This window comes from Triticum aestivum, chromosome 2B (assembly GCF_018294505.1).
Source record: "Triticum aestivum cultivar Chinese Spring chromosome 2B, IWGSC CS RefSeq v2.1, whole genome shotgun sequence".
Taxonomy (NCBI): Eukaryota; Viridiplantae; Streptophyta; class Magnoliopsida; order Poales; family Poaceae; genus Triticum; species Triticum aestivum.
In genome coordinates, this window is record NC_057798.1 from 653,172,010 (window position 1) to 653,181,790 (window position 9,781).

At 47.9% G+C, this 9,781-nt stretch overlaps 2 protein-coding genes and 1 long non-coding RNA gene across 5 annotated transcripts; 2 read left to right on the forward strand and 1 right to left on the reverse strand.

Annotated features, from left to right (window-relative positions):
- Window positions 1–1,122: 1,122 nt before the first annotated feature.
- On the forward strand, window positions 1,123–4,910 carry LOC123046507 (probable cation transporter HKT7). Its single transcript, XM_044469894.1, has 3 exons — window positions 1,123–2,500; window positions 4,114–4,338; window positions 4,464–4,910. Exons 1-3 carry the CDS (start codon window positions 1,152–1,154, stop codon window positions 4,660–4,662), a joined length of 1,773 nt encoding a protein of 590 aa, XP_044325829.1. The 5' UTR covers window positions 1,123–1,151; the 3' UTR covers window positions 4,663–4,910.
- LOC123046510 (uncharacterized) lies at window positions 4,684–6,182 on the reverse strand. Its single transcript, XR_006422394.1, has 3 exons — window positions 6,046–6,182; window positions 4,903–5,015; window positions 4,684–4,820 (listed from the first exon to the last, which is right to left on the reverse strand). It is a non-coding gene; the product is annotated as an uncharacterized lncRNA (long non-coding RNA).
- On the forward strand, window positions 6,103–9,241 carry LOC123046508 (cation transporter HKT4). 3 transcript variants are annotated; one of them, XM_044469896.1, is made up of 4 exons: window positions 6,103–6,864; window positions 7,150–7,511; window positions 8,125–8,349; window positions 8,539–9,241. In XM_044469896.1, the coding sequence occupies exons 1-4, from the start codon at window positions 6,253–6,255 to the stop codon at window positions 8,783–8,785; spliced, it is 1,446 nt and encodes a 481-aa protein (XP_044325831.1). In that variant the 5' UTR covers window positions 6,103–6,252; the 3' UTR covers window positions 8,786–9,241. The 3 variants fall into 3 exon arrangements, with proteins under 3 accessions (XP_044325831.1, XP_044325830.1, XP_044325832.1); XM_044469897.1 differs by having other exon boundaries at window positions 6,157–6,450; window positions 6,596–7,511; XM_044469895.1 differs by having other exon boundaries at window positions 6,103–7,511.
- The last annotated feature ends 540 nt before the right edge of the window (window positions 9,242–9,781 follow it).

A 9,781-nucleotide genomic window follows, 5' to 3' on the forward strand; every position in this document is an offset into this window, starting at 1 on the left:
ATTTGGTTTTTGTAAGGTGACTTATACACCTAGACGGAGGAAGTACTAATGTAGCAGCCTTAAAATGAAGGTGCAAGTCTCTCACAACAAAATTATTCTTGCTATTCAGTGGCCACTTTACGGTATTCTTATCATTAGAGAGCTCCACTTCATATAGCAATTTTTTCAGGGCAATCCATTGCTGCTCAGTCTCCCCATAGAGGGTCTTCCTAAATTCAAAAGCATCCCAGCCTCTAGTTTTGGCAGACTGAACAGTGATGAACTTAGAGAAGGATATGTTATACAATCAGGGGAATCTCTCAGCGGGTGTCTTATCGCCAAGCCAGACATCTTCCAGAAAAGAGTTTTAGCTCCATCTCCCATAACCCTCCTAGCAAGCTTTTGAAATGTATGGTTAACATTCATCATACCTTGCCAAAAGTGGGAACCACCCCATCATCACTCCATCCTTATAACGTTTTCTTACTAAGGTATTTTCTTCCAAACAACTTCTGCCAAACTCCATTAGTGTTTTCCAACTTCTACAACCATTTCCTCAAAAAGAATTGATCCATCACCTTAAATGGGATCACTTACTTACTTAACTTAGATATATAGTTAGGATATACTCCAAAGTCCAAACACAACGCGTGCTTGTGACGGTGCTCTTGAAATAGACCAGGGAGGGTTTTTTGGGTCCGACGAGGATACCCTGGACTCGTAGTCTAACAAAAATTCAGTTGCTGGACATTTTAAAGTTGCGTACAACGCCCCTCAAAAAAAAATGTTGCGTACAACGGTAAGTTAGAGATGTGCAACCCTGTTCTTTAAACTAAAGTTGCATCGTGCGGAAAATATAAACTTTGAACTCGACGATGCTCACGTAACTTTTACCTTTTTAGAAATGAGATAAATTTCTTAAACACCGGAGAAACACCAAATCTATGCACCAGTAATCAAAGGTAAGAAAATAAGCATCTTTGTGTTTGTGGTTGAAGATGGGTTGTCTAGAGAGGCGCGTAGTCTATCGTCTTCCCCGACGGCGCCGGCCATCGAGGTTCCGTTCAACTTCCAACCGTACGTTGCACTTATCCTCCCTGTATATATACCTGACGGACGTCTCCACTTTATACCAACTCAAGCAGCGAAACACGTAGGCCACCGGCCCGTGCATGCACAGCTTTAGTGCACGTAAACCCCATAATACCACTGTGCACGTCCAAAACAATAGTACACGAACCCACACCATGGCCGGAGCTCACCATAAGCTCCGGGAACTCTCGCACCACGTGCGGCGCACGGCCGCAGCGCTCGACAAGGCAATGTCCCGCCTCTGCTCGCTCTGCAAGTCCTACGCGCATCACCACGTCACGGAGCGTGCGGCGCGGTGGCGGCACGCGCTGCGGTGCGGCGCCGGGCAGGTCTGGCCGTCTCGGCTCGGCTCGCTGCTCGTACACGCCGCCTACCTCCTCGCCGTTTCCTGGCTCGGGTACCTCCTCCTGGACGAGCTCAAGTTCCGTGCACCGCCAGCCGGGCACGGCGGCGGGAGGGGCCGGTCCCGCGGCATTGACCTGTTCTTCACCGCCGTGTCAGCCGTGACGGTGTCGAGCATGTCCGCCGTCGAGATGGAGGTGTTCTCCTACGGCCAGCTCTTCGTCCTGACCGTGCTCATGTTTGCCGGAGGCGAGGTGTTCGTGTCACTCGTAGGCCTGGCGTCCAAATGGTACAAGCTGCGGAAACAAGGTATAAGCATATCGCAGCGAGTCCAGAGCCACGACGACGGAGGGGTCGAGCTCGAGACGACGCCACAGGTTGCCAACGCCGCCGACATCGAAAGCTGGACGAGAAACTCCGACGAGACGAGCAAAAGCCCGATAGACGCGAAGCGGCTGCGGCGCGAGGCGGTGCGCTCGCTGTCCCTAGTCGTCCTCGCCATCCTCGTGGTGGCGCACGTACTCGGCGCCGCCGCCATTGCGGCCTACGTCTACACGTCCCCGGGCGCGAGGAGGACGCTGCGGAGCAAGGCCCTGAGCGTGTGGACCTTCGCCGTGTTCACGACGGTTTCCACGTTCTCGAGCTGCGGGTTCATGCCGAACAACGAGAACATGGCGGCGTTCAGGCGGGACACCGGGCTGCAGCTGCTACTCATGCCGCTTGCGCTAGCGGGGAACACGCTGTTCCCGACACTGCTGGCCGTGTGCGTGCGCGCTGCTGCGGCAGCGACGAGGAGGCCGGAGCTGGTGGAGATGACGGCGAGAAACGGCAGGGAGCTGACGGGGTACTATCACTTGCTACCCGCGCGGCGGTGCGCGATGCTGGCGGCAACGGTGGCCGGGCTGGTCGCCGTGCAGGTGTGCATGGTGTGCGGCATGGAGTGGGGTGGCGCGCTGCGGGGTATGGGCCCATGGGAGAAGGTGTCCAACGCGGTGTTCGTGGCGGTGAACTCCCGGCACACCGGCGAGTCGACCCTCGACCTCTCCACCCTGGCGCCGGCCATTCTCGTCCTCTTGGTGCTCATGATGTGAGTCATCTTTCTCTTTAGCAAATCAGCTGCCTTGCCGATGCTTACGAGAGTGCAATGCTCCCACGTGGCTAACTAATTAACCTAAGCTAAGTTCACAGTTTGTTTCCCTTCATGATTCCTAGCTAGCTGGGATTTTATTTTTCTCAGTTTCTGCGTTGCATATTTGCATGTCATTAAAATCAAAGAAATTAGCTTTCCGATCTTGTTATGCTGACTATACTGTGCAACCAACATACTCCCTCCGTTCCAAAATAAATGTCTTGACCTTAGTACAAATTTATACTAGAGCTAGTACAAAGTTGAGACACTTATTTTAAGACGGTGGGAGTACAATATAAATTGACGAGCTGGAAGCTTTGTTCATGTGCTCCAGCCAAAACCCCATGCGTGTCTTCTGCTCATAGCGACATTGTATCTGGCTTCTGTTGACAAGTGGCATCAATCAATGTACTTCTCCGCAATAGCGAGGCTCGCATGGGTGGGGGTGGGAGTGGGACGACGTTGAATCATTGAGCAGTAGTACATCTTGTGCGTACAACGGACCAGCGCCAACGAGCTATTCCCTCAAGAAAAGACAAGCGCCACGCGGTAGGGCCAAAAAGTATGGACCCGTGAATTACATTATTATAAGCTTCCACGGCCATTAATTATCCCGTTGGCGTCTTAGGTTGGCAGAGGCATGCATGTGACGGACGGACGCAGAAACTAATTTCTCCCGACATCTTCACTCGCGTGCCCATCTCTGATGAACCGGCGAAGATGGGCCAGGAGCTGGTGGAGCATCGTTTTGTGCATGGCTGTTAGTTAAGACTTAGGGGAGCTTCTCCGGAAATTAATAGACCGTTTGCAAGAGCCGCGGGATTCGAGTACGTACGGTGAGTCATTCCAAAAGTGAAAGCGAAAGATGTAAATAGGACTTGCCTTGGCTTACATGAAGATCCATCCGTAGTGGCACGCACGACGCATGCAGACGCCGCCGTCACTCCACAATTCTCTGCGAAGGTGGTTGGACCGGATCAGCGAGGCTCCGCGGCAAAACCGCGTAACGCCGGCCCACCGACGGCGACGGGCCGGCCATCCAGGGGGCGACACGACCAAACGGCCGGCGCGTCGGTCCTCGACTCCACATCCCTTCCATGAAGTGGATGGGCTGCATACATACAGTCTGTGGTTGATTGATCAGCATCCGGCAGTCATGCTAGCCACTAAACCAGAGAGCATCTAGATCCGGCCAATCATTCACATGCCCATGCCCAGTCAGCACGCCGCTGCTGTTACTTTTCCACGGGCCAGCATCATCAATCAATAGGCTCACAGCCAAGCAGCTGATAAGCGAGCGGGCCCGTACGTGCAACTTCTCCAGCGTGGCAGCCAACGCCCATCCATACATCACTCGCTGGTCCATGAGATGCAACCTGTCAATCGCCAACTTCTGCAGCTATTTATGTCCGTCGCTTCTCTTGCCGCGTCATTTCATTTTCTGAAAGAAAACTGAATTAGTGTTCTTGCAGGTCATGGGAAATTCAGGCAACACCTAATCATGCATGCTGCAATAATAGATTTTCAGAGAGTATTGCACGCAAGGGTCACTGATCCTCTTTCTGTTCCAGGTACCTGCCTCCATACACCACATGGTTTCCATTTGAGGAGAGCTCGGGCGTGAAGGACCATCCCACGGAGGAGACCCCGGGGGTCAGGTTGCTCAAGAGCACGGCTCTGTCACAACTCTCCTACCTCGCCATCTTCATCATCGCCATCTGCGTCACCGAGAGGGAAAACCTCGAGGAAAACCCCCTCAACTTCAGCTTGCTCAGCATCGTCGTCGAAGTCGTCAGGCAAGCCCCTTCTAACGCAAATCAAGAAAGCCTGAAAACGAATAACAAATATGACTGCAACTTAGTTCCGGCGTTATTGGTTTCCTTCATGGAAGCTGACATGTTTTAGCCTTCACATTCCGCAGTGCGTATGGAAATGTGGGCTTCTCCATGGGCTACAGTTGCAGTAGACAGATCAGCCCGGACGCGCTGTGCACCGACAGGTGGACCGGCTTCGTCGGGAGGTGGAGCGATTCTGGCAAGCTCATCCTCATTCTTGTGATGCTCTTCGGGAGGCTCAAGAAGTTCAGCATAAAAGGTGGCAAAGCCTGGAAGCTTGGTTAGATGCAGACCCGGTGGCCATTGCATTGCAGGTGGATGGTCATGTTGTTTTGTGAATGGCTTTCTCTTCCCTTTTCCGTACCTTCCATCTTTGTGTAGTCATGTAAGGTGCAGAACGAAACCTTCCACCTGCCACCCTTGTACAGATTCACCTGCAAGTTCTGCTAGTATCACATTAGGTGAATGAAAAGTTAAATCATAAAAAACATTCAAGCATGACCTGGTGGTTTGCTAGTCACTTACTCCAAAAAGTTTGGCAGCCACAGATCTGGAGCTGTAGATACACACATCCTCGTGTGTACAGGGAGATTTTCCAGTCAAGTGGTGCTCAGCTCACATTGGATGTCCGGAAGTTCCTGAGGCCACAAGTAATTATTAATGGCAAAGAATTATATTGCTATCTTCGTGCAACCTCACTAACCACACACTTTTTCTGAGAGATAAAAGGAATAGCACGCGTGTGCGACTAGATTGTGCCACATTGAAAGAAATGGAAAGGAAAGGAGGATAAGAAAAGTCCCACTACAATTGTATTCGCTTGAACATTCCTTCGCAGGACGCGGTATACACACATGTGTCTATCGGAACATGATCATTGAATTTAAGTTATAGGAAAAAATTCGCAATAAAAACCAGCCCAGAAAATCCCAGCATCTAATCAAGATAATGCAAATTTTGCACTGTTTCAAATAGCACGCTATAGCGTTTACAAAAGGTCTTGCGCTAAGAGATTTTGGTCCAAACAAATGAACAAACATTTTAAATAGCGCGCTATAGCTCCGCTATAGCACGCTATAGCATTTGAAAGAGGTCCGGCGCTAAGATGCTTAGCGCGCTATTTAAAACTTTGAAATTTTGCAACCCAACTTGAAATCCCAGTCATTTATTTCAATCAATGCAGTCTTGTCCAGCGTGGCGCTTTCTGCCAGATGGACTAAATACATCCACTTATCCCAACCCGCACTAATAATTGAAACTACAACAAGAGAATGCAAATGTTGCAACGCAACTTCACAATCGGCATTTATTTTAGTCATTGCAGTCGTGTCTCCTCCGTGGAGCATTACAGAACACTAGATAGATCATTTTGCAGTAACGCGTTTACAGGGTAGTGAATTTCAGCATCACAATACACTAGTGAATACAGCTAGAAAAGTAGTGCCAAACCAGAATGATGCAACTTTACTTTGCAGGATCAAGTATAAAATAATAACTGAACATAAAATCAGTGCGAAGATAAAGTGCTAAAATTAAATCAACAATATCCTCAGATCCAAAAATTGTTGAATGAAGGACGATAATTGCCCAAAATCCTTTCAATCGGGACATAAAGTAGTTGGGTATTTTAATAATAGAGGCACATGCTTGTCCATGCATCAATTGTACCTGTGACCAGGCCCTTGTAGACACAATCAGCATCATGATTGTACAGGTGGACACACTTGTCTTACTCCACCCTACATATTGAGCACCAGAACTTAATCGTGTTGGGCAATGCTTGTAGGTGGGAATACTTAACACAGAAGACACCATGAAAAACACAGCTTCCAGTTGCCAGGTCCAGCACTTTCATGTCTGAAACCACAAACCTTGATGCATCGATTCAGCTCAGCTCTAGTTTTCCTGCAGAATCTGCCATCGCATACAGCCATGAAGCTCCCATTATTCAGTTTGGAAGCGCTTAGAATCACGAAGGAGATGGTGAAGCATTTCCATGAGTTTGTGTCCACAAGGCTCGGTTCCCTCTCCAAGTGTACAGCAGATCTGTTCAGACGCTCTTACTTGTTTCTGGTATTCAAAAGCAATCCTTTGGTAGTCCAGCTTATTTACCTCATGTCAATATCTTTTGCTGGTTTCCTTGCTCTGAAGAACCTCGCACCACTGAATAAGCCATCTCCAAGGAACTTGGATCTGATATTCACCTCTGTGTCCACAGTGACGGTGTCAAGCATGGCAACAATTGAGATGGAGGACTTCTCTGGCCAGCAGCTCTGGGTTTTCATCATACTGATGATATTGGGAGGAGAAGTGTTCACTTCTATGGTAGGGCTGCACTTCAAAAATGCTCGGGCAAACACTGAGGGTGCTCTCCAGACAAGATTGGCTTTCATAAGCAGGGACATCGAATCCTCTGATGATTTCAACAACAGCAGTCAGAATTATATGGAAGGCATCCAGCCAGAGGAAACCATGCCACACAACCAGGTACAGGAAAGCAAAGGGATGAATCATAAATCTCGCAATATTTTGGCTCATGTAGTAGCAGGCTATTTCATAGCCGCAATAGTTTGCAGCTCTGTAGTCATTACCATCTTCCTATGGATTGACTCCGATGCAAGGCATCTACTGAAGAGTAAGCATATCAAAATGTGGACATTCTCAATCTTCACAGCAGTATCATCATTTGCAAACTGTGGCTTCACTCCGTTAAATGATAGCATGGCAATTTTCAAAAATAACCCGACTTTCCTTCTTCTAGTTACCCCACAGATTCTTGTAGGCAACACTTTGTTTGCGCCACTGTTGAGGTTAAGCATATGGACCTTGGGAAAGCTGAGCAGCAGAGAAGAGTACGCCTACATCCTTCAGCACCCAAAGGAGATTGGATACAGGCATTTGCAACCTCATAAGAATTCTGTCCAATTGGTTCTGACTGGGGTGATGCTAATTTTGCTGCAAGCGATGCTTATTTGTTATTTTGAATGGGATTCGAAATCCTTGGAGGGAATGGGATGGTTCCAGAAATTGATAGGCTCTCTGTTCCAGAGTGCCAATTCAAGACACGCTGGTGAAACTGTCATTGACATCTCGACCCTTTCTCCACCGATTATGGTGATATTTGCACTTGTCATGTGAGTATCCCTAAATTTACTTAAGTTCATTAGCATACTTAGCTTAGCTCTTATTGATAGCACATATTACCTGGAGCAATATGACTGTCTGAACCTTTATTTTTAGTTATTTTGCATGACTTTCTGAACATTGATAGTTGCACAGACTAAATTACGTGTGTATTTTAATAACAAAAAGCATAAATAGTTCCAATATTAAATATGTACCTCAATTATGGTATGGAGTGGACAATGGCTATTACCGAGAAAATAAGGCAAAACTAGTTATCATAGCTTGCAACATACCAATCTTACATTCTCGCAAGGGTTTGAAAGATAATAACACATTAGCAGCTGAACACGTCTTATTCTACTAGACCAAACTAAGAAAATCGTTCACTCAAACAGATGGCACACCTAGACTGAAATCAAAACTACTAGACAGATCTTAGCAAAGATAGAAATATAGTTCATTTCAGAGCAACAGGTTCAGGAAAACCAAGAAGGTCAAAATGACAACCAAATTTCAACACCAGGATATAATATAGCCCATGGAGAAAGAAGTTTTTTCTAGAACAAGTGCCGCTGTGTATCTTCCTTTTGTGGTAATAACAGATCATGGGCTTATTTGCAGGTACCTTCCTTCTGGTACTTCAATCCTTGCTACATGTGGTGATAACCGAAGCTTAGCGGATAAAAAGGAAAATCCGAATGGCAGAGCAACGTGGAAGAAGTTTGCCATGACCAAGCGTACTTGTTTAGTAATAATCACGATTTTGGCATGTATAACTGAGAGGAAGTCAATGACTGCCGATCCACTCAATTTCAGCATCTTCAGCGTAATATTCGAAGTGATGAGGCAAGTTGGCATCCCTATACACAATTTCATGTCCATGTTAGAAATAATAATACTCCTAGATGGCTAAAAATATGAAGCTAGCAGCATAAGAAAAGGTTGAGCTAAAGCTTGTTGCAGACTATCATGGCTCATGAGCATCGAGCGTGTTGGTTCAAAAACAATATATAATGCACATTTCTCTTTTTGCAGCGCATACGGCAATGTAGGGTACTCGCTCGGCTACAGCTGTGACAAGTTACTGAGGCCTGATTCCGCGTGCAGAGACGCCTCGTACGGGTTCGTCGGCAGATGGAGCGACAAAGGGAGACTGATCATCATCCTGGTGATGTTCCTCGGAAGGTTCAAGGCGTACACCCTCAGAGGGAAGAAAACCCTGAATGTGCATCCATGTAGAAGGACAGCACCGCATCAGAGGCCAGAGGTGGCTGGAAATTAGGAGCCTGCATAAGATGGACCCTGAGCGTGTAGATCGGCTCGAATGGCACCGCTTTGGGCGTGACCAAAGGAGAATGTATTATAGCAACCCTAAACGACCAGAGATGTTCATAGCGTTAGCTGTAATGTTGTAAGATCTTCACCCTGGATACCTGTAGCCTGTAGGCAGTGGTGGTATGAAACCCTGAGGAAGAGGAGGGCTTGGATGGATGGGATGGGATGCGATGCGACGCAGTTCAGCGAGGGAGATCGAGCTCCCGCGCCGTGCCGCGCCACCACCGAGGTGCTTTCCGGCTCCACGGAGATCTGGCTTCCGCAGTTACGTCGCCGCCGGGATCGCCGTCGCGAGTTCTCTGTTCCTCTCTTCTTTTTTTTTTTTTTGAGAGGACTCTGTTCCTCTTTCGGGTGGAGCGAATTTCACCCGGTGCAATAAACCCCTTCCGTACATTAAACTGCACTTATTGATTCATTAGCGCATGAGTTATTTGTGAAGCTCTCAGTCACACTTTGGACAATTTGGGCGGCAAGGAGGAAAGCCATACATGAAGGAATATTTCAGAGTCCCCAAGCTATTTAAGGTTTTATTTGCTAGAATTTAGTCTATTTTGGGACAGCCCAATAACTATTTCAGAAATTCCTAAATAAATCCTAGAGGCCCACTTAGCCCATTTGTGCAAGGCAAGGGATACTACTAAAGTTTAGTCCCACATTGCTAGTTGAGTGGGAGTTGGACCTACTTATAAGGGAGGTTCTTTCTCCATTTGTATGAGCATGAGAACAAGAGGGACATCCACGCGCGCTCCTCCTCCTCCGCCCGCCCCGCCGCAAGACAAGGATTTAGACAGCTTCGGGCCTCGGGAAACATCATCCGGAATAGCCCTACATGCTGTTTGTGGCTAGGTCACCGTAAGCCGGCTCTCCTCCTTGTGTCTAGCCCTAGATATTGTTCCTTATATAAGTTAGAGGGGCGGGTTACATGTGCCCTACATGCTGTCTT

Excerpts from the sequence above, each read along its gene's own strand:
- LOC123046507 (XM_044469894.1), top strand. The coding sequence starts at position 1,152 with ATGCACAGCTTTAGTGCACGTAAACCCCATAATACCACTGTGCACGTC. Across the intron at positions 2,501-4,113 it reads GTCCTCTTGGTGCTCATGAT|GTACCTGCCTCCATACACCA; the intron begins GTGAGTCATCTT and ends TTTCTGTTCCAG. Across the intron at positions 4,339-4,463 it reads ATCGTCGTCGAAGTCGTCAG|TGCGTATGGAAATGTGGGCT; the intron begins GCAAGCCCCTTC and ends CACATTCCGCAG.
- LOC123046508 (XM_044469895.1), top strand. The coding sequence starts at position 6,253 with ATGCATCGATTCAGCTCAGCTCTAGTTTTCCTGCAGAATCTGCCATCG. Across the intron at positions 7,512-8,124 it reads GTGATATTTGCACTTGTCAT|GTACCTTCCTTCTGGTACTT; the intron begins GTGAGTATCCCT and ends GCTTATTTGCAG. Across the intron at positions 8,350-8,538 it reads GTAATATTCGAAGTGATGAG|CGCATACGGCAATGTAGGGT; the intron begins GCAAGTTGGCAT and ends CTCTTTTTGCAG.